Here is a 26,711-nt window from a genome sequence, read left to right on the forward strand (position 1 = left end):
GACATTGTAATTTTAGCACATGACATTTTGATAAATGCTTACGTTTGTGAATAACTATTTTCTATTGAAAGCCATAACCGGAAATAGCATTTTTCTGGTTGATTTGATAGAATTGCTAACCATTCTGTCCTGTTTTTATTGGGGAATTTCATTTTATATGTAATGTTTTAACTCGGGCAGATGTCGTGGTTTTATACTTATCGGTAGTTAACTGACACAGTTGGTGTGTTTTCTATTCACAAACGTCGTCACCACGAGCTAGCCGCTTGTTAGTGAATGATGTGTATATCGCACCGCACGTTTCATTCATTTTGGCTAACGCTAGCTTGTAGCTGGTCGGCTTGCTAATGTCAGGTACTTCTCGCTGCTGGACTTGGTTACATACAGAGCTGCTTTAATTTTCTGTTGAAGTAAGAGAACTCAGTCTCGTGTGTCAGCCACTTAACCTCTGTAACGACAGCTAGCCCGCACAGTGAATTAGGTTAACTACTGTCGGTAACGTTTATCTATACAAACAATTATGGATTATGAACATAAAGCGAAGGCAGTGGCTGACTGCCTGATGAGCTACAAGAGGGACGAATCCGGGTGGAAAGTCTGCAAGAAATCGGTAAATGTTTGCTGTTATTATCTGATATAAAATTGTACACTTGCCCTAGTACATGCTGTTCTCTGGTTAGTCCAGAGATACTCTCAATGAGAAAATACTCGCTGTTCTCCTATATAGAGATCCAACGCGTAGCTGTATTGAGACATAATGTTACTTGACGTGGCCTCGCTCAGCCACCGGTGTGTGAGGGGTGTGGGCCAGTTTATAAACTGACATTTTCAAATGAAGTAGATGATCTCTGCTTGATTTCAAATTTGCAAGCGGTATAAAACACTAACCCGGAGTGTGTATTTCAACAGTATGACTCAATTTACAGTTGTTAACCAAAACTTGTGAGTCTGTATGTTCAGATCATATATATGAACATTTTGTGTGATGGCAAAAACTGTAGTGTGTGTGTGTGTGTGTGTGTGTGTGTGTGTGTGTGTGTGTGTGTGTGTGTGTGTGTGTGTGTGTGTGTAGAGCACTAACAGCTCACCTACAAATCTTGATCGACACTTCAGTCTTTTACATATATTAGTGTTACAGAAACTGGCATGTCACAGATTTTGGCAGCCTGTACCAAAACCACAGCCATCAGATTCTGTGAGCTTATCCAAATAAATACAAACAGCACCATGTTTGGTGTCAGCTATCAGTTAAAGCATGCCAGTAAAATACTATAAAACGGTTGCATTGGCAATGCTGCAGAAACTCCTACCCAGGTCACATAATCTGATGGGTGACAGAATACAGTGCAACACTGGTCATGTGTGGTTGTTCTTGGGAAAACCAGTATCTCCAGTGTTGCGGGGTCTGCAGGCTTTTTCCAAAGCTGACCCTCTCCACTCCCACTTGTTCACAGTGTGCACTATGTAGTCACACTCACAGCTGAATGAAGTTCCCTTCTTAAGGTGTATGTTCTAAATGCAGCAGAAAGCTTTGGGACAAACTTCACTCTCTCCAGCAGAAACAGGAACTGTCGTAACTTTTGTCACCATGGTTTCCAATCAGCATCTGTCGGGATCATTGACTGTATATAAATGTTTATATGTACTTATAATAAATCTTTATATACAGTCAATGGTTGGGAGTGGCAACAGTTGTCCTCATCCACCAGCTGTTGCAAGATGAGAGAAGGAGATCTTCCAGAAGGCATATATGTTTTTTTTTAAAAAATGTTTATATTATCAAAAATACATTTCTTGGATATAAACCACATCAGTACACTACTCGCATAGTGAACATTTTGTACAAGTGGAGATGAGCCATTTTTCAGATGTGCCATTGAAAAGATAAACATCACTTGTTATGCTGCAGTTGAAAAAAGTTTTCCTTCTAGCTTCACTATTCATATTAAATATCCTGGGTTATATTGTCGTTTGCTAAATTTCACATGTAAATGGCAACACAATGGCACAGTGATACTGCAGGTGTTACTGAGAGCCTGTTGTGCATAATAAAATGTAGTATATGTGGTAATTACATTTGTATACAAACATTAATGAATGTTCTTTTCCTTTCTAAGTTTGTATTCAGAAGTATAGTTAGCGCCTGTCAGAGGTTGTGAACATCGTTGTCTCTGTTCTATTGGAAATAAATGTACAACTTACTGAAGTTTCAGTTCCAAACCAGTAATGTATATATAAAAAATGACACTACTTTCAAACATACAGGTAGACATCAACCTCACGCCCCCAAAAAATAAAATAACAAAAGCAACTTATATCTTCACCATTTTTTTGAAATTCAGGTCAGAAATGTCTGGGTTTGTTTAGTAATTTGCTGGTGTCTCCTCCTCTCCTCGTGGCTTATCTGGGTGATACAACCCCCCCGAAGGTCCAATTCCTTGATAATGAACCTGTGAATCTATATGTCAGAGAGGATAGTGAAGCAAATATTTAGGTCAGAAACATCATCTGTTATACACAGCACTAGTAATAGCCTACATAAGGAACAGTGTGGGCAGTGAGGTGGCAGACTCATTACATTCACTCCACAGTAGACCTAACTCATGGAGAAAAATACATACTATATTCTTATGTTTATAAGCTGCTTGGTTTTAGCAACAGTCCCTGTAAATACACCACACTTTACACAGAACTTAACGTTTGTACGGAGCGTCTTCCATGAAGAACACAGTAGGTGTTGCACATGCTTAGTAAGTTAGCATGGATGCAGGCTCACTGTTGGAGGGTTTTATAACACACTTCCAGTCCCCACTATTATGTTTGGGATGGCATTTAATGTGGCGGAGCCTCCACATGAATGTGCAAACGGTGTGGAAGTGGGTAGGGAGAGGGTGTCGGGGCTACTTTGGAAAAGGCCCTACATGACACACTTTGTTCACCATAGAATTCATCACTCCACCTAGTGGCCTGGAGAACTTCCAGTGTAGCAAGTCTGTTTATGTGTGTCTCCTTAAGTCTGTGTTTTTTTCCCTTTTTGTATGTGTGTTGCCATTTGCAGCTGTTTCTTGTGTTTGAGCACATTTTTCTTCATTTCACTTGTGTTTTGGTATTTATTGCATGTATCTTACTGTTTGTGTAATTAGTTTTGTATATTTTTCAATTTGTAGTATTTTCATTTTTTTTTTTTTTGTAGTGTATAGGTCAGGCAGTGAAGAGATCCCTTATGAAACAGGATGCAACTCTGCTTCACTATACAAACTTTTCTTTCTATTTGTTCTTCATAACAATGGTAACTTATGTCTGTGACACTGAATGAACATGTTTACTATGCTGAACAGTTAATGCTGCCTTGTGCCACCAATGCTGGAGACATTACAAAACTACAAGCAAGCTGATAGTCAGTTTGATGTATCAGGTCTCTGTCCTGATGGATGCAGAGAGACATCATTTTCTGCGTTGTTTTGAAATCTGTCACTCATGATAAATTTTTGCTGTTTTCTTCGGCAGAATGACGTGGTCGTGTCATGGCGTCCTTCATCTGAGTTCCCCGGGAATGTGTGAGATATTTCAAATTTCTTTTTTTCCTTCTCTTCTAGTGTTTGTTCACTTTGTTATCATGCTAAAGTGAATGATTACATCACAGGACAAAGTGCGGTCAGTTTTTGTTTGATGACCAAATCTATTTCCCAACATAATATCCTTCAGGAAGTGTTTAGGGGCAAAGGTGGTGAGGTTGTAGTGACCTTATGACCTGTGGTACATTATTTACCTTCCACTTAAATGTTTCAAATGATCATGTTAAATGCCACTAGCAGGTAGTGTTATACCACTTTCACAATGAGGCAAGAGTTAGTGGAAAATGGATCATCTGAGCAATGGTTGAGGCAGGTTTGACATGAGGAGACATGCAGGTTATAATTTTAGGATTAGTTGAGTAAAGTGTACAGTAGCAGAGTCACCACACATCTCTGGAAAAGCTGCACAACCTGTCATTTGTCAGTGTTCAACAAAATTACAAGTTATAGACTGTTATATAGTGTCATGAGTGTCACAAGCTCCCAAAATATATTTTCACCCTATGTCTGTGTCTGAAATTCAGACTCTGTTCAAGGATGCAGAGTGTAGATTCTAGTGGCTTGCAGCAATGACAGCTTGTGAGCCTGGAATTGTGCAGCAAATATTGGTAATTGGTGAGCTGCTGGCATCATTAGTATAAACTGACCTGTGGCTTTTTTAAATGGATACATTTATAAAAATTAATATTTTAGTATTAGAGTGAGTGGATTATATTTGTCATTGCACACGGTTCTAGTAGTAGTGCCAGAACAATTAAATGTAGTCTAGCATGTAACCAGATAGTAAACCAAGTAGCAAAGTGCATACAGAGAGGAAACATAAAGAGAACAAAATAGGAGCTATTTCAGACACCTCTGGTTCTGGAAGTTAAAATCCGATTCATTTTTTCCCATAGACAGTATGGTGTCACTCACAGTTTGAGCACTTCTACTTCTACTTGGATCAACGTGAAACTCTCCCAGTTCAGAGTATAAGCTAGACTTTTTTTTTGACAGCCAGTATGGCTGTTAATATTCCAGAATTCGAGCCATATAGAACAACTACCGGACATATGTTTAAGTAGCCATATAATAGCCTACATTTAAACAGCAATAAAACACAAACACTATGATCTAACAAATGTATTTTATTAAAAGTAATCAGCAGAATGAACTCTTCACAAACTAAGCATATAGGCTTAGAATGAAACAAATAGCCTTGCTGTTGTTAATTTAATGCAGCCATGTGGGCAGTCTGCAGCTCTGCCACCACCTCCACCTGCCGCTGTCTCCTGACTCTCACTGGGACTGGGGATGAGGGATGTAATGTTACCTTAGAGAAAACGTTAACACTTTTTGGAGTCGTGTTAACTGCTGTTGAGCCAAAGTGCAGGGCTGTTGCTGGAGCGTGTGCCGACTTTTCATTCTCACTTAGTCATGCTTAGTCACATCTGACCAAACAATCAGTGAGTCTTTGGAGGCAAAACAAATTTTTGCACAGTACACTGATCAGCCAAAACATTAAAACCACTGACAGACAAAGTGAATAACATACATTATCAGGTGCCATTTTAATTAGAGGCAGCGAGTGAACAGTCAGTTCTTGAAGTTGATGTGTTGGAAGCAGGAAAAATGGGCAAACGTAAGGATCTGAGTGACTTTGACTAGGACCAAATTGTGATGGCTAGATGACGGGGTCAGACATATCCAAAACGGCAGGTCATATGTGGTCTTCCCGGTATGTAGTAGTCAGTACCTACCAAAAGTGATCCAAGGAAGAACAACTAGTGAACTGGCAACAGGGTTGTGGGCACCCAAGACTCATTGATGCACATGGGAAGCGAAGGCTAGCCCATCTGGTCTGATCCCTCAGAAGAGCTACTGTAGCACAAATTGCTGAAAAGGTTAATGCTGGCTATGATAGACAGGTGTGAGAACACACTGTGCATCGCAGCTGCGTAGCTGCAGACTGGTCAGAGTGCCCATGCTGACCACTAACCACTGCCGAAAGCGCCTACAATGGGCACGCGAGCGTCAGAACTGAACCATGGAGCAATGGAAGTAGGCGGCCTGGTCTGATGAATCATGTTTTCTTTTACATCATGTGGACGGCCGGGTGCGTGTGGGGAAGAGATGGCACCAGGATGCACTATGGGAAGAAGGCAAGCTGGTGGAGGCAGTGTGATGCTCTGAGCAATGTTCTGCTGGGAACCCTGGGGTCCTGCCATTCATGTGGATGTTACCTTGACATGTACCACCTACCTAAACAATGTTGCAGACCAAGTACACCCCTTCATGGCAACAGTATTACCTGATGGCAGTAGGATAATGCAGCCTGCGACACCGCAAAAATTGTTCAGGAATCATTTGAGGAACATGAACAATAGTTCAAGGTGTTGCCTTGGCATCCAGAGTCCCCATATCTCAATCCAATCAAGCATCTGTGGGATGTGCTGGAAAAACAAGACCAATCCATGGTGGCCCCACCTTGCAACTTACAGGACTTGAAGGATCTGCTGCTAATGTCTTGGTGCCAGATACCAGAGGACATCTTCAGAGGTCTTTTGGACTCCATGCATTGACAAGTCAGAGCTGTTTTGGTGGCACACAGTGGACTTACACAATATTAGGCAGGTGGTTTTAATGATATGGCTGATCGGTGTACAAGTTTATCTTTGAGTTGTCTTGACAACATATTATAGGTCACACTATATTAGGCTATTTAATATGCTATCAGTGAATTTATTTATTTATTTGGTATTCGACATATATTTGGCTATTGATATTTTCATCTGGCGGCAACTACATGTGACACCTGCAAAAAGCTGGTATATACTGACTAATGTAAACCCTGTCCAGGTGAAATCATCACTAGAAAAGAAACAACTAAAAAAAGAAGACAGTGTTGCGAAAACTGATATTGCAATCTGCAGTCTGTTTGGTTTTAATATCTGAGATACTTGTGAGTGATCTCACTTACTATGGTGCCATGTTTTGTTCAAAACTTTTGTGACAAAGTGTTCTGATTTGCACCACTGACTGGTTTCTTCTCCATAGCAACAGCAGAAGAGGCTAATAGGTATTGTAGTTTTCTTAGCCATTCAGCAAAATCATGGACAAAACGTTATTTCTCAGAAAAGAAGTTGAAATAATTGACAACGGTGGTCATAATGTAGACCTACAGGATCGTTACATTCTCTAAGGTCCTGATCAGACAGAGTGCTTTTTGCAGGTTGCAAAACACGAGGCGCACCGCACTGCCTTTTTTTTGTTGAAGCCTACAATTTAAAAAAAAAAATTGTTGCGAGGCAACCTCTGAATCACCTGCCGTTAGCTTAACTGTGATTTTGCAGTGAAATAGACTAATCTCACAGATCTGTGCCTTTTTATTTTTTTTTTTAGAAAGTTATTGATCATGGCAACTACAGTTGGTCTTTACCAACTATATATTAGTGGTGTAATGGAATGTAGTTGATTTGTGATCCGTACAGATCGCCCTCCATGGTTCAGCACACGTTAACTGCAAAATGTAATGTTTCACTGGAGACGAAGTAAACAAACTGCTGTAAGTACAAGTCAGTCAAGACAGCGTGTCGCCAACAGAGATTTTGAAGAGCAGCGACCAAACCAGCATCTAACGGGTCTGAAGTGACATCTGTAGGTATGTTTACATGCTATTAATATGCTGCAGCTTAGCAGCCAATTATCTATCTAGCTGCTAACTGATGTTAGCGGTGCACTTTTCCCTGGTGAATGTTTGTTTGGTGGTTCGTTGAACAAACTGAGCTGCAGGACAAGATCTGTGTTCATGTTTATAAGTTATCATTTTATTTAAACATTGGACATCTTGAATGTTGTTTTCATTTAAGACCATGGGCAAAAGTTCCTTGCTGTAAGTCTTGTACAGAATAAATGGAAAGCAAAGTTATTTGTCTCTCCCCTTTCGCAGCAGGCAACAAGCCTCACTCTCATTGAAAACTATTACAAAAAGCTGCAGGGCCTAAGACTGTTCCAGAATTGAGGAGCTAGAAAACTTGTGACAACTTGTGTATGGAGCTACAGCTCTCGTGTGAGCAGCAATGACTAGTATATAGTAATCTAGTCTGAAAGATTGCAAGTGGTTTGATTGGGAGAGTCAGTTTGTTGGTTGGCCTTATCAGAAACCTGAGACAATGTTTGTGGAATTGTAGCACATAGGCTAGTCAATGTATCCTGGAATACCTGGATTTTTTTTTTTTGCAGCTTTTCAGCCAAAATGATTAGTTGTCCTGGAAGAGTTTTGAACATGAAACCAATGAACAGTCAGACTAAATTATGATTTTTAACAGTTACTTGATGTTTTGTGTAACTCCAGATGCTTTTCACAGTAAATCACATTTATAACTTTTTTACTGATTATTTTCTCTCAAATGATGTTTTTAAGATGTTTTCTGTATTAATGTTTCATGACAGTGCAGTCTGAAAATGGAGCAGTAAGTTTCAGTAATTAGCCATGTTTTAGAGTTTTCCCAGGTTTGGACCATATGGTGCACAGCACAGGAGACATGAAGTTTTCTGTGTGAGGGGGTTAAATGTTTGGCCTCTCCAAGAATGTATGAATTTAATTTACAGCAGAGTCATGCCTGAATAATCTGTCCTCCTGACTCTATCCTGTGTCTGACTTCCCTGCAGTTATAAGGGGGATGGAGTTGTCAGCGGCAGCCCGGAGAAAGTGTGGGAGTGTCTGAAACCAGTACCCAACGGGCTCAGAGTCAAGTGGGACAACAATGTCAAAAGGTTTGAGCTTTTGGAACAAATCACAGAGGTGTGTTACAAATTTCTCTCTTCTGACAGTAATTTGCTTTTTTTCATGATCATTCTTTATTATTTAAAGCAGTTTTAACTCCATTCAGTAGTCATTTCTTTTACTTTCATCAAAGATTGTTGGATTATTCTTAAAGCTGCACTAGCTGTCTTAGCATATTGGTGGCTTTAAATGGCAGTAAAACTATTTGAAAACTAAAAATAAAGCCAGTTTTTGACCAAAAAGTTCCAGGACCTGTGGAATCAGGAAACTAATCCCAGGAACTGAACTAGGAACTAAAAGTCCCTGTTGTTCATTCCTGTTTGTGCTTCCACCACATCTGAAGAACCATATTGATTAGACAAACTAGACCCATGGCAGTTTAGATAATGACGAGGCCATTTGAAACCCAATTTTCATACATGAGGAAACAGTAGCAGTCCTCTTGTTGTTCCTGTTGTTTTTTTGCAACTGTAATGTTTGAGTTCTAGATGTAATGAATGAATACAAACAGGAGAAAATTAGAGGAGGAAAATGAGACTGAAACTCCAGAGCACCTCTCTCCAGAGTAAACCATCTCCTGAGTGTTTGATGCTTATTTATTTGTTTTAGAGCATAACTGCCATGAAACAATCAGATAAATGTCCTCCTTTCATCCTGATATCAATACTAGAGTACTTCCTTGTTTTATGAATGAAGCAGGGTTGAAGCAGCCACATGTCTGTTTTTGACAAATCAGCATTTTCATTCCCGTAAATCCTGCCCCTCAATCTCCCTTTGGAAAGTAATACCTCCCCCGGAGCAGGGAAGTTTATTACACCCAGAGCTATCCCACAGGAACTAAATTTAGACCCTGGTTCCTCCTGTGGAAATGCAGCTTTAGCTCCTGAGTTTCTCAAAAGGCTTTTGGTTTCCTGGGAAAGTTCATGTGGCACAAACACCCTATTTAAACTGTAGTACCCTGGAATGTAGTGAGGTGATGTCAATAAACTGCACATATTTTGATCCAACTTTCACTCATCTTTTGTGTGTGTGTGTGTGTGTGTGTGTGTGTGTGTGTGTGTGTGTGTGTGTGTGTGTGTGTGTGTGTGTTCTGCCAGTTACCATTTCCAACCTACTGAATCTGACAAATCCACTTACATTGTTTAAACAGAATAATCTCACCTAGAGCAGCTTTAAATGTATACATGTAATGTGATATCCATTTTTGCATTCTCTTGTTTTTGACTTTGAGTCCACTCTCGTCTCCCGCTCTTTAACAGGACGTCTCTATCTGCCGAACAGTCACGCCCTCAGCAGCTATGGGTATCATAGCTCCACGAGACTTTGTAGATGTAATTTTAGTTAAGCAATACGAAGATGGCACCATTTCATCAAATGGTACGTAATGACTCATTCTTGTCTCCTCTACTTCCTGCACTAGTTTGCTTTGTACATTATAAGAGTCATTGTGCCAGGCAGTAAAGGCTGACCTGTTGCTGCTTGCTTGACTACGCTGAGGATACACTACAAGCCTGAACAGACTGAAAACATCACACACTTACTGACAGTCACTCTGCTGTGTGATGTAGCACCCCTGCTCATTTTTAATAAGCCTGATATTTCATAAAAATGTAATAGTTGACTTTAGTGGAGGTGCTGTGGGGAATCCTGCTGGTGTGTGTGCAACATATTATTTACAATGAAACAGCATTACTACAATTCTTTGTAACAGTTGTCCTGGCGTCTAATTGGCCAAATTAGACTCCATGTTAATCTCATCATGGACGTAGGGAATCTCAGCAGTGGACGCTCATTATGTTCAGTTACCAGTGCCACTAGTACTCTGTTACATTCTTCTGGGCTGCTTGATGAAATAATTGCTGCAGAATAATGGCATGATCGGTCTAACAGGCGCTGTCCTCAGTGTAACGCAGCGCAGTGCAGAACTGACTGTTTGAAGTGCTCGTCATGTTATCAAAGAAGATGTAGCAGTCTGTTTATTAAGATTTGAGTCTGTCTTTTGAGGGTTTGGCCATCATTTCTATCGGTTAGTGTTATATTGTTCACACAAATAAATACTGAGATCTTTGAATCTGGCAACATCACTAAAAAGGAGTCAGACTGGTCAAGAAACACCAGCAGTCAGGTGTGAAATCTTTTATTTAATTTACTAAAATAATTCTAACAGAACAGGACGAACAAACAAATGATAAAATTAATGTCTCCATATTGTGCTTTCACATAATACGGCAACTTTACCAAGGAAATAAGATCAGTAACTGCAAAGTTACTGTGCCCCATAAAAGTTTGATAATTATTAACCACTGTGTCATGTTTTATGATTTGTCGACTAAATCTCCAGTAACATCCCTGATGATCTGTATGTTTTAAAACTGACCCCCCCCCCCCCCCCCCCCACCCCCCCCACCCTTACTATGCTGCCTTGATCCTATATGCAAATGCCCTACCTCCCTACCTTTTGGTTTCCAATGGAGGTTAACACAGTAATGATGACCTCCACCGTCCATTGTAAACCTCCATCACAGAGACACTTCCTGGGATGGTTTTTAATCATCTGGATTAATTGTCGTCTCTTGCAACCTGACTGCTGGTGTCTCTTCACATAACACATTTAGTTTTAGTGATGTCACTGTGTTCCACATCTTGACAATGACTTTAGAGAGTACAGTGTTATTACAACTGATAGAGATGGACAAAGCCTACATGAAATGTAATGAAGTTATCAAATGAATGTATCCTTTACTATATGTGTGATCTCAGCCTTGTGTGTTTTAGGCCCAAGAGTCCGCAAGTTTTCAGTCTTTCTAACGGTTCCACCAGATGAATTCACAGAGTGAAACACCTTCAAACAGGACTTTTATAGCCTCTGCTATCATGTGTAGTTGAAATGAAAACTTGCAGAGTCTTGCTTTAGTGTCTGAGCTCACACGGTTTAGAGCCACAGCTCTACAGATGGAGAAAACAGACCTTCACAAGATTCATATAATGAAGGTAATGTTGCATGTTTGCATGTGTGTTCTGTGTCGTGTCAAACAGCCACCAATGTGAGTCACCCAGGCTGTCCTACCCAGTCTGGTTACGTGAGGGGATTCAACCATCCATGTGGCTGCATCTGTGTCCCCATCTCAGGGTGAGTAAAGTGGAAACAGTTTGTAGAGGAGTTCAACTTCAGCTTCACTGCACTACAATTTCTCCTGTCTCTTTCCTTCACTCCATGTCCAGAGAGCCCAACAAAACCCAGGTGTTCAGTTTCTTCCAGACAGACCTGGGTGGCTTCCTCCCTCGCTCTGTGGTCGACTCGTTCTTCCCCTCCAGCATGGCTGAGTTCTACAGCAACCTGGCCAAGGCTGTTAAATCCCTCAAGGACCTCTGACACCAAGAGATAAGAAACCTACTCTCACGCCTGAGGCCCAATGACTGGTCAGACCAGACCTTCATTCCATTATAAACAGTCCAAACTCAACAGCAATCAACACGCTGACATTATCAAACAATGACTTAATCAAGTTTTATGTTTAATGTGCATTCCTACATTCCTGTGTTACTGCAGGTGCTCCCCCTATCTGAAAGCAGACGAGTCCCAAAATAAGAACGGAGTCTTCCATCTTTAACTCAAAAACAGGGGACTCCATTACACCCCCCCTCTGTGGGATGAATTTATTTCCCTCAAATCTAAAGAATGGAATTAGATTTAAAAAAACAATCTATATTTGTACATGTGCTAACAGTACCGAGTATCTGGAGATCTTTACATTATACCAGAATCATGTGACTCCGGATCTTTCCTCATCTAGTATTTGCATACTTCAGTGTGTACAGTAAACATGCATGTTGCATGGACCTTATTTACCCTATGCTGGTATCAGATTGTTGGTTTGGAGTACTGATTCATACCTCATATTTAGTTGTTTGTGTTGTACTTGAAATGCCATAGTTTTGCTCATCTCCACTCACCTGTGAACCATGAATATCTGCCTCTTTTATCAGCTACACTGAAGCACAGGCTGGACAGCATCATGGCCTTTTTAAACAAAGGCAGCTTTTTTTTTTTTTTTTTCTATCTGAAAGAAGGCCTTTTGAATAGGAAATGTTTAGCGCCGCTCTATTGAGCAGGAAAGTGTCTTCCCCTTTTTTCATGGCATCAGTTTCTCAAGTACATTTCTCTTTCTCTCTCTTCATAAACAGTCCCTGAAACTCCTCATGCGGCGGGAAAGCAACATGCAGTTTGTCTCACGTTCAGCTTAGTCTCAGTAGATCTGAGCTCGCTTCTCAAAGATTCACAACAGCACAAAGGAGCTCAAAGCTATGACAGTTTTCATAATTAAAGGGATGTGGAGAAATAAATCAAAAAGTATTGTAGATTCAGTCATACAGTTAAAATACTTTTTTTTAAAAATCCATATGGACAAAGACCAATGCATGTGTCTATGATCCAGGTGATAGATATACTATGTGTATTAGCAGTAAGAAGTGGAAGTATAGTTCCAGTATATAGTTTGTCATGCAGCTACCTCACTGTCTGCACATTGTAGTTCATAATAAGGCTCTGTCTGAGGAGCAGAAATGGAAATGTACTTGTGGAAGTTGAAGTATGATGAGAGTTTTTTCTTCATGTTCAGATCAGGACATGTCTCAGCAGTCTTCTATTCTTATCTAACACTAATAGACACATGTAATAAGTGGACACAGGTCCTTTGGCTTTGTTTTCACCATGTTATCTAGTTTTTTAATATTCAGGTTAGAGTGAAACACTTCACTCCTCTGTATCTGCACACTAAAATCAATACTTATAGCACTTAGGGGGAAAAAAATGATCATGTCTGTATTTAATAACAATATTAAAGTTGCTATTGCAAAATGTTACTTAAACTTTAAATATTCACCTAAGTATGCTATCTAACATATACAAACTTAAGATATTCCACAACTGCCAGAATCCTCTTCAGGAAAAAAAAACTGTAAGTGTCACCACAAATGTACTGTACTTCTTTTAACCTCCATACACTGAGGCTCACTTTGGTAGAGGAAGTAAGATCATCTAGAACGGCCTTCCCTTCATTCCCTCTTCATTAAAGACGGAGCGGACACATCCTCAATGATAACTTATGGATTTTCTTACTGAACTACTTTAGATTAAATATATTGCTTGAACATAATTAGCACCTTATTAAGAAACAGTATGAAACCAGTATGTCTGAGAATGAAGATATTAGAGGCTAGATATCAGATTTGAACTTTCTAGTGACATATTACCTTCTTATTCCAGAGCCATTATGTGTATGAGAAGCCATATACTGTAGGGTGACATGTTTTTTTTTTATTTTTATTAGGAGTGTGAAGATTCCTTTAACCTGTAACATCTTTTTACCTCAGTGTAGCCAGTCATCTTAATCTCATCCCACCATTTCCACGTGTGCTTGAGATGTCGTTGCTTCCGTGTGGATCTAAAGGCATTTTTTTCATGTGTGTTTACTGTTTAAATGGAGCCTGCAGGTTTTGTTTTATGTGAAATTTGTCTCAATGTACATGCAGCTGCTAAAATTGACACCCGATTTACATGAGGAACATACACAGCGAAACCAGAGAAGCACACATTTCTGCCCCAAGTAAATCAACACTGAATCACCTTTTTTAATCTCTCTTTTATCATTTACCTTTTATCCATTTTATCCTGCCATCAATAAGTGTTCTTATCATCAGCTCTGCCCGCATTGTGATCACATCTCACTGTGCCAACAGGCAGAGTCAACAAAGGTGACGCGGATACTGTGGAGCGACTGCTACAAGATGTAAGGCGAGGGTAACGTGATGGACTCTTTAGGCTGCTATTCAGACACCTTGCTAACTGGGCCAAGATGATTTATACAGTAGGAATGCAATCAGCTGGGAAGCCTGTTAGCGGTAGTGCTAGCTCGTCCGGTCACACAACCCTCGTCTTTCACGTTGTAGCGAGAGTCTCCTGCCTTTCCTCTTCAGGAAGAACTCGTCTGTAACTTCTTGACGGGCAGCTTGAGATCGCCTGACTTGTTGAACAATTTTTTTTTATTTTTTATTTTTTGAAAATGTGGCCAAATGTCATTTATATTTATTCTCTGAGATAAGATCAGAGTGAATCATCCAGATGTGTTCTGACTGCATTCCGTTTGCATTCACACATGCAACAACTTGTGTTTTAGAGATAAAGCTCACATTCCCTGTCCAGCCTACAGGAAACACCTGCTGTTCAGACTCTTGTCTTATCTGTAGAATCACCAGCAGCAAGAGTTTTGAAATATTTAGAGCTATCCTCACTACTAGAGGGCGCTGTTTACTAAACTTTACTCAACTTGTCCTCTGACAGCAGGATATACAAGTTTTCATCATTGGGGAAAATATATTTTTAGTGAAAATTGGCTTAATCTAATGAACTCCTTTCTATATTTATACATCTTTTTAAAAAAAAAACCCAATGCAACATGTTTCAAAGTGTGACCTCATACAGTGCAGTGCAGCAGCATGTGATTCAGTATTGATTTACCCTTTGTACATCTTGCTGTCATCCAGAATGACTGCAGGTCAAAGAGCATGTAAACTGGCAGAATGAGTCCTAGTTAAACCCTTTACCTATAAGACTCTGACTCTGATAGGCTTTCTGACCTCCGATGACACCAAATACTCAGAATTTAGTGTTCTGTGATTGAGATTCAGATACCAATCCAAAGTTTCCTCCTGTGCATCGTTACGGCAAACGTGTGGTCCAACATCCAGTCTAGATAACCGTCTCCTGTGTTACACTAGTTGCAGTTGCAGAGTACACAAACATCTTTGGTAATAAATAATTACTGGTACAACAGAATATATGTAAAATGACACATGTAAATGTTTCGAATTTTCTCCTCCTACTCAAAGCAACGGCTGCTAACTCACAACATTGAGTTTTACATGTCTAGTCAGAACACATGAAACTGTTTATCTTGTACTGTTCTGCACCCAGTTCACCAGCATTAAAAATGATTAATATGAACATCATGTTGTCTTCTGGTCTTTCTTTAGCGCTGTAACAGAAACACTTGACACCAGCTATCCACACACTCAGACAATGAAACATCACACTGGGGTTTTGGCTGAGTTTTGAACAGTTTTATACAAGTTGTTTTCAATTTTTTACAGCAGATATAAGTCAATGTATAAACTGTTTATGTAAATTTTCAGTGTACCTTAATAGAAAACAGTTTGTTGGTTGCATACAAAGATATTTTATGGCATATTTGTGGTTTAATCCTCAGCTCATGCACATCATTTATATTTTGTAGAGAATTTATTCTGAGTGAACAAAAAAATCTATTCTGTAGTCAATAAATGTATTTTGAATGTTATCCACATAAGCTTGCAGGAGAGTTAGAATGTGCTATTATTCTTCTAATGGCACGTTGTGACAGGGTGGGGCAAACAGTTGTATGGAGGCTTAGAAGAGTCATTTGCACCAAAGTGAAGCTGATATTAGCTACGCTGACGACTGTCATGTTTACACCAGTTGGTCATTGATTGAAATAGACCTTGCAGAGATCACAGAATTACGATAGTAAACACACAACTGTCTTTTGTTCACTGAAATTAATCTTTTGATAATTTCTCTACAAAATATAATTGATGTGCTTGCAAAAAATCTTTTTCTGAGCTCTGAATGTTGCGCGCTCAGATTTGAGACACAAATAGAAGTGCGGAACATTCCAGGTGAGCACAGGTCGACGGGGTAACTTGGTAAAAATGGCAGGAAGCTTAAACTCAAAGCTGCTGAGTCAACAAAAGTGCTTAACAGTGTTTGGTCTTCTGTTTCCACATACACATACAGTACCACCGCTGATAAAAAATAGATGTTTACTCTAATATATAATTCTCTTTGTTTACACTTTAAATACCATTATAGACTAATCATACAGAGCCACAATAACACCGGTCAACACCTGCAACTTCAGACACATCAACAAATTTGAGTCAATCCAGTACAACACAAGCACAGATGTGTGCAGGCGGTGGTGTTATTGTGTCCACCTTCTCTATCTCTTTCCCTTCTCCTTCAGATTTGTGCAAATAGTCTGAACTGACTCAGACTAAACGTTTTCTAGACTCTCAGACTGATGAGGCAGCTGCTGTAGCGGGGGGGACCAGAGACCCCCCCCCCCCCCCCCCGCTTCACAATTGCTAAAATCAGTTGTTGATGATTTAAGTGTCTCACATGGTCTGATTTGTGGCTTGATGTGTTGTACAGTGATGGATAGAGCAGATAAAAGCATTACTATGGTATGGGATTATATTTTGAGTATGTTTACTCTGACGGCAGGTCTTTAAGGCTGTTTATCTGTGTTTTTGGACTAAAGCTACAGTGTTTTTAAAGGATTTTTTTTTAATTAGACTGTCACAGTTTTGCCTAATTTATCTCCAATATAATATATATATATATATTGTATATGCTTCAAAACAATGAAGCAGAAGACTGTACTCACCATCTCATTCACATCAACGTGAGTGAACAGATTTCCAGTCAGGCTAAAGAAGCCTTACAGCTGTCATGGCCAGTGTCATGGAGAAGAAGATAACATTGTTTGCTAATTTTTATTTTATTTTTTGAATTTGTGTAGACAGATGAACAGAATATAGCATACAACATATAGTTTAACAGATGTCAGATAGAACAATGTGCAGATGTGCAGATGTGCAGATGTTGAGTGAACCATGTGTGGGTTCTGCATTCACTGTGAAGTGTCTGGATGATGCTTCTATCTGTCATCTGCAGCCTGCAGTGATGTAAATCAGCTGCTTGGGTTTGATGAAGTGTTTGTGTTGATTTCAGATGGAGATGCGTGGAAACACCCCAGATTAGCTTTTTCCCTTTTGAACAAAAAACTGTTATCAGTAACATCCCTCAAGCATGCTGTATGTGAAACTGTCAACTGTTTTTTTTAAAAGTTATGCACTGTTTTGTGCACACAGCTCATTCAGGAACACAAATAAATCATTTGTTTTTTTTCTTTTCTCCATGCCACCTGCCAGCTCTGTATTCATCAGCAAAAGCTTCTGTGAAAAAAGAAGAAGGTTTCTTGTTTTGTTGTGTGTGTCAGTTGTTCTCTGGAAAATCTACAGAGCAGACAGGGACTGTTCTCTGCTGAGGGTCAAAACATGACCATGAAGTCTGTAGATTATCCAGAGTAAACAGGACACACAACTATCATATTTCTTCTTGTGATCTGGTTGAAATTATCCTTTAAAAAATGTAAAAATTTAAACTTCCATATCTGGTCAGAAATAATAGAAATATAATGAGAGGTCATCCTTGAGTAATCTGATTTTTTATCAACATGAGATTGTTGATAAAAGTCCATCAGTGGGCCTCAAACTGTTTCTTTTTTTTTCTTTTTTTTCTTTGGCCTCCTGGTGTGTAACATCCTCTGTGTCTGCGTCTCATTCTGCTGCTCTCTCTCTCCTCCTGATCACCACTGTGATGGAGCCTTCAGGTAAAGCCTTGATCATGTTCCAGGCCTCAAAGCGAGTCATGTCCTGCAGACTGATGCCCTGAACCTGCAGCACTTCATCTCCACACTGCAGACCTATCTGCTCTGCTGCTCCACCTGAGACACACACACACACATTCACACATACTGTGTAATATTACTCATTTTTAGCTCTTGCTATTTTGATAGTTTATTTCAGTGCTGATACACCTACAACAAGCCAGAAAGTTCCAGTGGTTGAAGTTTTTCATAGTTGCTACACATCATTACTCTGCAGAGGTTCCATACACAGTCCTACTCAGTACTTACAATTTTTAAACTAAATAACAATACTTAAAAAAATCATCTTTGCAAATGTTTTACGAGGAAGGAAACAGATTCAACACACACAACACGTGTTTTTGTGTGTAACACTAAACTTCTGCAGAGCTCAAACCAACAATAATTGTCATTACCACTTAATCTCCTGGTTACTTTCTGGAATAATCATAGAGTCTATAAATGATGCCTGTTATAATCTCCGGCAGCAGAGGGAGATGTATTCAAATCTCTTCTTTAGTCCAAAACTCAAATATATCCAGTTTACTGTTTTATATGACAAAGAAAAGCAGCAAATCTTCATATTTGAGAAGCTAGAGCCAGAGAAGTTTTGGCATTTTTTACTTGAAAAATTATGAAAACAATTATAAAAATATTTGCTGATTAATTTTCTGTCAGATGACTAATTGGTGAATCGACTAATCGTTGCAGCTCTACTGTAAACAGAACTTTTGTTTAGAAAACTCCACAGGGCCTCTCTATGGAAGCTCTTCAAGTATAGAAGCATCACTTTTGAATGTATGGGAAGTAGTTTTACTGTAAATATCATGAGAGTATTTCATATCAGCATCATTAATGTACCTGTAAAGATCCTGCTGATGACTAATGGTCTGTCTCCATGGATGGAGCCTTTTCCTCCCTCCAGAGTAAAACCGACTCCTCCTGCACCTTTCTCCAGCTGCAGGCTGACAGCAGCTCCCTGCTCCTCCACTGCAACACACACACAGCACAAACATCTGCTACACACACTCTGTTGTGGCTGTAAATTATGACTCTGTTATCAGTGATGGAATTAAGTACTGTTACTCAGGTACTTTACTTACAATGTTAAGGTACTCGTACTTTACTTGAGTATTTCCATTTTATGCTACTTTATACTTCCACTCCACCACATTCAGAGGAAAATATACTTTACATTTATTTCACAGCTGTAGTTACTTTTCAGATCTAGATGACATGTAAAACAGAGGAAGGATTTTATATATTTTTTATATATTTACATTTTATATTTGTGATTAATTTAGATGACTTTGGAGAGAACTTAATTCACTCACATTATATGTTCTTTTTCTGTTAATCAGTGTCAAGAAAGTCACATTAAATCCCCTTTGATTCAATGTTATAAAGTACATTTTTCAAGAAATACTTATATATATATATATATATATATATATATATATATATATATATATATATATATATATATACTTAACTAAGATTTTGAATGCAAGACTTTTACTTGTAATGGAGTATTTTTATACTGCAGTATTGCTACTTTGCTTAAGTAAAAGATCTCAGTACTTCTTCCACCACTGTCAGTTAAGGAGCTTTGTTGTCCTAGTGTCCTCCCCTCCTCAGAGGATCAGTTATCAGCCTCTAGCTCCAGTTTGACATCAAACAGAGCAGAGCAGCAATGAAATCGTGTGGTCATCACAGATCAGAGTAGCCTGTTGTAACTCTGCAGGTTTTAGGACTACAAACTGTCCTCACTCGGCATGTTTGTACGACCCACCTGCAGAGCTGGATTCTTGCTCGCTCCTGCAGCCTCCGCCCTCTCTCGCTTCCTCCTCTGCTCTCTTGCAGACGACCACCACAGCCAGCTTCAGATTACGAGCCTGACGCACAGCATTGGTGGCATCGGTGTGTGTGAGGCCACGCAGAGTTTGTCCGTTTATAGACAACACCTCATCTCCTTTCTGGATGGTGCCCTCCTGAGCTGCCAGGCCGCTGGGAAACACTTTGTGGACCTTGACAGAGAGGACAATCAGAGTAGGACACAGAGAGAGGGAGGGGTGTGTGTGTGTGAGTACATAGGGTAAAATGCATTGTAATGGCATCAGGGACAGGACTGAATAATGAAAGTAAGAAAAACATAAAAATGATAAATAATGTAAGATCAAAACTCTGCTGCTGTCTGTAACTACAGCTACCAACACCAACATTTTTATTTAAAGTTTGTCATTCATTTCTATGGTTATAACTGTGGTGTAAATGTGTATGAACATATGAGACACAGCATCCTGAGATGATGCACAGATCTATAGTATTGGTTCTTTTATAGACGGGGCTTTTTCACAGCAGACATTTTGACATTTGACAGTAGGAAAAAAAACAACAGGTGTAAATACAAATGAATGATGGCTGAATTCAGTTTATGTGGTTCACTGTCACTGTGTCATGGTTTCCTGGAACACTTGAATAGAACAGAGCCATCGTTAACATGCTAGGTAACACCTGTCTCTGTTTTACTTTGTGTATTTTTTACTGCTTCTGTGTATGTTTTGCACCTCTGACCAAATTCATTTCCTTCTTTGGAAAATAAATGCAAATTTGACCCCTGACCTTTGTTTGAATGTGATCAGTCTGAATGTGTGGTACGCTGCTTACTGTAGTAGCTTTGCTCTCCAGGTCAGAGCCTCCAGCGATGCTGAAGCCCAGACCAGCTCCTTCCTCTTTATGCAGAATCACAACATGGATGTCCAACAGTTGCTGTGAGAGAAAGAGAAGGTAGTAATGCTGCAGTTCATTTATTTCCTCTATGATCAGCTCAAAATTCTGCGACTGGCTTCAGGTTCACCTGTTGAGCCACCAAGCACTGTTCACACCCACAACATCTTATTTTCATTAAAACATCATGGAGTTTCCAAAATGAATATGTCATGCTGATGAATTCATTTTTACTTGAGATCCAAAGCCTCTTTTCCAAATCCTGGCCAAACCAACAGTATAATTATACTAAACAACAGAAGGAACGGGAAAAACACACACAGTCTGCTGAAAAAACAAGATTGCACCTGGACATTTCAGGTCTTAAATGATCCTGATTTCATGATTAACATCATTGTAGATGAGTAGTGTCAGTAAGTGGTGAAAGATTAATATTGTACATGACAGGACAGGGGGACAATAAGGTATATTTCACCCAGATGAAATCTAAAATGATATGACCTTATAATTGGAACAAGCACATAGGTAAATGGAACACTGAAGGTGTGTAGCACCTGCAGATCGTTTCTGAGACTGTGAGAATGTGTATGTACAGTACAGTGCACTGATCTTTTAACAGAGGCACTGTGTGTTTTCAGATCATCTGTATTCACAGAAGGACCACAGTGTGATACTTAATACACAGCAGATGTTGAGCACATGATGGCTCCCACATGGTCGCATATTTGAGCTGTAACTGAGATTTCCATTTGACCTGCAGACGTGACGCTTTTCCTTAGGCCACACACACGCACACACGCACACACGCGCGCAGTGCACAGAAGTGGCGCAAAGCACACAAATTACAGACCTCCGAGCTAACTAACAGTATGACGTGTACAATATAACAGAATCCAATACAGAAGCACTGCTAACAATATAAAACATAGAGGTTTACAGTATTTACTGAAGGCCTATTGGATTCATTATATTGATGAATTCCCTGTAGGTTCATTAGATGTCCAGAGTGTCTTCTACCACCAGGTGGCAGTGGATTTACACCCACACCATGTTCAACCAAGTGAACGTGGTGACCGTAATCCATCAATCATCTGTCTATGAACTGATGAAAACATTTGTGACCTGGATTTAGTTCCTCTTAAAAGTGGGACCAATAAAGTCAGGAAAACTTTGCATTTTAATTGTGGCATAAAGAGATAAATAGTACAATATAATGAAAAACACACTTATTCACTTTCTACATTTCATTGTAGAGTGAAATGTTCAGATGGATGTCCACCTCACGTCTGTGTGTTAAGTACAGAGCTAGCGTCAGGAAACAATTAGCCTAGCTTAGCATAAAGACTGGAAGCAGGGGGAAACAGCTAGCCTGGCTCTGTTCAAAGTTCAAAAACAACATCTCTAAAGCTCAGCGACTAACATGTCGTATTTCATTTGTGTAAATAATGTACACAAACACAAGGCAACCTCACTGTTAGGACAAGACTGTGCACCAAAATCAACTCATACCTTAAGTCAGTGAGCAGGTCAGAAACCTTAACTTCCAAAATCTCTTATCAAATATTACGAGATCATCATTCTATCACCTGAGAAACATATCAAAAGTAAAAAAAGATTCATATAGCAAATAGATTCTAAGAAATGGGTTTGTGCATTCATTTTAAAGAGAATGAATGCATAAACCCCTTTTGCTCTTTTCACTGGAATAACTAAACATTCAATAGGAAGACTTCAACTCATACAGAATTCAGCCGCCAGTGTTCTTCAAGAAAACATCATCGCATCACTCCAATGTTTAAATCACTTCAATATCTTCCCTTCCAACAGAGAGTTCACTTTCAAACTCCTGCTGGTTTTTAATCTACTCTCTTTTCTCTTTTTACCACTGCATTGCATATGCTTGATGTTTTTATGTGTCTTTTTTTAAATGTCAAGCACATTGAGTTTCCATGTAATGAAATGTGCTCTATAAATAAAGCTGCCCTGCCTTTTTATTTTACTTTTGAACAGAGTCAGTGAGGAGAGTCACATCCTACAATAAACATAGAACACAAATTTCAGTATCTTGTAGTTTTAATACATTTAAATCTACTTTTAGCTCAACAAAAAATAAATAAATAAAGCACTAAGCATTTCCCCCTTCAGAATATTTTTCCTGACATAGTGAAGAAGCATTAAAACAATGTATGAATGAATGAATGGATATTTAATGAATGTAAATATGAGAAACTGAAGTAATTCAAACATTTTACAGACTTTGCTTTTAGTGGCTGGTCAGTATGGGGGGGGGGGAGTATAGTTGGGAGTGAACTCATGACCTCATTATTTCAAAAATCCTGACTACAGCCCTGAATTAAAAATATAATTTTATTGTTTCTCTGACAATTACATGTTCAAAAGTTGGAATTTGTCTCTGCTGTCATCTGCTTGTCGTACATCGCTATTTAATTAACGTGTAACTACTGTTTAAATACAATGTGAGAATGTGAAATTGTGTTTTTTCATCCTTGTTGAGTGTTAGTGATGATCAAAATCTCCATGGTTTTATATCTTGTTTCGAAAAATGTCTTGATTTGGTGAAACTGGGCTAAACAAGGTGGATGTGTGAGTTTTTTTATACCTTCAGTGTGTCTTCATCCAGAGCTTTCACTTCCTGGATCATCCTCTCTATTTCCTGTGACGGAATGGCTGAGATGACAGAGTGAGCGCAAGCAGAAGTGACTGCTGCCTCGTCGTGAGCTCCACCCTCCGCTCGCTCAATGGTACACTCCCTCAGTGTGGCCAAGCTGTATTTAAAGAGAGGAAGGATGACCATCTGTATATGTCCACACTGATTAACTCTGCTGTATTCACTGTCTGTTGTGACAAGAAGAACTCGTTACTGCTTCTCTGATGAAACAGGAAGCATGTTTTTTCAACCTGAACCCACTTCCTGATGAATAGTCTCTGCTAGAAGAATAAGTTACATTCATCTCTATATACAGTGTGGAAGTCTTACCTGACAGAGAATCCCCTGTCAGAGGTGTCCAGGGCGGAGTCACACTCCTGAGGGTTTTTAGAATCCTCAGCAGCAGGGTCCTGGAGGTTCTGGGAGCGAGGGTTACCATGGCAGGAGGACATGGGTAGGGAGCGCATCAACGCTTGTGATACCTGGAACAAAACAACACATTAAAATAGAATAATACATTAAAATGGAGTAATACAATGAAACTACTTGTTAAACCGTGTATACAAATGTATTTTTATATTGACTGCTGACCCTGTGGTTCATCTGTTGTGTGTACATGTTTTAATGAACTGCCAGACAGGCTAAATTTTCCACCTCAGTGAACAATAAAGATATACTAACATGCTCACAGTTACAATGTTAACATGATGTTTAGCAGGTATAATGTTTGTCATGGTCATCACTTTATCTTAGTATGTTAGCATGCTAACATTTGCTATTCAACATAAAACACAAAGTACAACGGATGCTGTTGGGAATGTCATTTGTTTTGCAGGTATTTGCTGATAGTCAGTAGGATTCATCCTGTAGGGATCATGAATGTTTGCACAAAATTTCATGAGAATCCATCCAATATTTGTTGAGATATTTCAGTCCAAAGTGATAGACTGATCTAATAAGACAAACTAATACTATTAAACCAGTAATTAATAAAACAAACACAAATAAATACTGCAAAACATCAAGAGCCAGAGGACAGAGCATACAGCTAGAGCAGAAATTATTCAAATTCACATGCAGTTATCTAATCTGCATCAGGTTTCAGGGGATGTAAACTCTGGGGACTTTAGTAAAACTGAATCCTGGGAATGAAGGACATCCCTGTTCACATATTTTAGGTTAATGAACACACAGATAAGGTGATTGTATCCCAGTACCTTATCCCACACAAAAACATACAGCATTGAGACAAACAGCCTGGATAAAATATGACAAAATATGAAATGTACACAGTCATGAAATTAGTGAAAAAAATATTAATATGTGAAGAAAAATATATAAATGCAAAGAAAAGAATTTGGTAATTGGAAAAAATGTGAGTGCATGCTGTACATGTGTCCAAATACTGTATATGTGCCAAAAATGATAATTACATTCTTGTTGAAAGCCATGTAGAGAAAGTGTGAAACTATTCACCTTGATAAATTTCAAATGTGCAGAAGTATAGATGTGAATTTGTCCATATGTGTGGATCTGTATAAAACAGTGGGAGAACTATGGACTGCATATCTACCCTCCACTACATCCCTTAACCCAAGTTTGGATAACCAACTGGGCAGAGTGGTTAGCTACCCCAGAGCTCCAACCCCCCCCCCCCCCCAGGCTTTTGGAGATCTGATTCATTGACAATATCAGAATTTGCATCACTAAAATGCAATATCAACTAAGGTGGGGCCTGCATGATTAATTAATCTTGCGACTCTGTGTCGAAATCTAGGTTTAAGATCTTTACTATTTCATTTCAATTCAATTCAGTTTTATTTATATAGGGCCAGATCACAACAGAGGTTATCTCAGGGCACTTTTCACATAGCGCAGGTCTAGACCATACTCTTTAAGAGAAACAATCATAATCATAATCATAACCATAATAGAAGTATGACTAATAATAATAATATCAGGCATGGGTGTCAAGCAGGACCACGGGGGTCCTGCAGCCATGGTCCATGGAAGCCCACGATCCATATATAAACTGATCCATACTTCAGTTTAAAGTATGCTTCCATGGTTCATACTTCAATAAAACTGTGTTTAATATATACTTAAATATATTTAAGTTGACATTTTGTCATGATTAGTAGAATACCTGGTTACTGAAGGCAAGGATTTTCCCTAAACTCTCCCCCTCCAGGCCTCTTAGGGAGTTAATGTCTGTGGAAGCAGGAGCACTCGGGGTCTGGCTGAATAGTTTTCCTTGGCTCTGGCTTCCATCCCCTTCTGTCCCCACTGGAGGACTTTCCCCTTCAGGCTGATTGGATGTCACAGAGGTGAGACCAGCACAAGGTAAAACCTCTGACTCTGTGGACCTGCTGACATTCTCTCTTTGTGGGTCAGGTTCCTGTTCGGATGGTGAGACATCCATGTTGTTGTGGACTGGAGCTGAATGAGAATCATTTATCCCTGACTCTGGATCAGTGCTGGTGGTGTCAGAAGGTGGGGGATCTGTGGGGGATTGGGTGGATGGTTCAGCTTCAGAGAACGTGGCTGTTGTTTGAGAACAAGCTTCAGGAGTGGAGCAGGTGACAGCAGAGGGTGTGCTGTCTGTCTCCCCTGCAGATGCAGACTGGCTCACTTGGATCTCTTTGGGGATTTCATTTTTGCTCTTTCCATACTCTCCAAGTGGGGAGTTTTGACTTCCAGACTCTTTCTCCATCAGAGGAAGGGAGGTGGAGGGGGCCACAGGCCTTCTGTTGTCCCCCTTCTCTGGACTCTCTGGAGTGGAAAAAGTCTCAAAAGAGTGGATCTTCTGTTTGATGGACAGGTTGGCTGCAGACGAGGCAGATTTGACTCCGAAGCTTCTGTTGAAGCCCGCAGTGGGCCTCTGCTCAGCAGGTTTAGCTATCTTCTTCTGGGCCTGCTCATTCCGAATTTTTCTCAGACTCTGACGAAACCAGGCGGGCTTGGGTGCCACTGGGGGCCCCTTCTTTGATTCTGGGGAGGTCTCACATTTGGTTTCAGGAGCCAGGTCAGATGGAGGATCTGAAGTCACTTGTTGAGTGCCGTTGAGCTCAGGGGTGTTCTCTTCATCACTCATGGTGGTAGGCTGTGTGTGGTGGAGGTGGTGATGGTGGTGGTTGTGGTGGATGTCGGGTGGCTCTTTGGGGGGGCTGTCTGAAAGGCGGATCCAGGGATCCTGAAGCTGTTCTTGGGTATGTTGCTCAATCCGTGCCTGCCTTCTCAGAGCTCCTCTCTTTGGCTGTGAGCAGAACACAGCTGATGACTCACCTGTCCACACACAGAGGAGGTAGAGAAGTTAAAGGTGGTCACATGCCTCAAACATTTTGAGTTCACATATCTATACATATACAGTACCAGTCAAAAGTTTGGACACACTTTATTCACTTGAATGGAAGTGTGTCCAAACTTTTGAACCCACAAAGAATTATCAT

At 39.8% G+C, this 26,711-nt stretch overlaps 2 protein-coding genes across 4 annotated transcripts in view; one reads left to right on the plus strand and one right to left on the minus strand.

Annotated features, from left to right (window-relative positions):
• Positions 1-93: 93 nt before the first annotated feature.
• stard5 (StAR related lipid transfer domain containing 5) lies at positions 94-15,343 on the plus strand. The gene is made up of 6 exons (XM_067597745.1): positions 94-610; positions 3,508-3,557; positions 8,226-8,358; positions 9,600-9,717; positions 11,377-11,470; positions 11,563-15,343. Exons 1-6 carry the CDS (start codon positions 521-523, stop codon positions 11,711-11,713), a joined length of 636 nt encoding a protein of 211 aa, XP_067453846.1. The 5' UTR covers positions 94-520; the 3' UTR covers positions 11,714-15,343.
• Positions 15,344-17,037: 1,694 nt separating this feature from the next.
• il16 (interleukin 16) overlaps positions 17,038-26,711 on the minus strand; it is a 54,740-nt gene continuing 45,066 nt past the window's right edge. For all 3 annotated transcript variants that reach the window (XM_067597733.1, XM_067597725.1, XM_067597716.1), the window contains 7 exons: positions 25,409-26,547; positions 23,593-23,744; positions 23,215-23,380; positions 20,535-20,636; positions 19,660-19,894; positions 18,729-18,857; positions 17,038-17,945 (listed from right to left, as the gene is read on the minus strand). In XM_067597733.1, coding sequence (XP_067453834.1) covers positions 17,779-17,945; positions 18,729-18,857; positions 19,660-19,894; positions 20,535-20,636; positions 23,215-23,380; positions 23,593-23,744; positions 25,409-26,547 — 2,090 coding nt within the window. In that variant the 3' untranslated portion in view covers positions 17,038-17,778. The remainder of the gene's footprint in view (positions 17,946-18,728; positions 18,858-19,659; positions 19,895-20,534; positions 20,637-23,214; positions 23,381-23,592; positions 23,745-25,408; positions 26,548-26,711) is intronic.

This window comes from Thunnus thynnus, chromosome 1 (assembly GCF_963924715.1).
Source record: "Thunnus thynnus chromosome 1, fThuThy2.1, whole genome shotgun sequence".
Classification (NCBI taxonomy): Eukaryota; Metazoa; Chordata; class Actinopteri; order Scombriformes; family Scombridae; genus Thunnus; species Thunnus thynnus.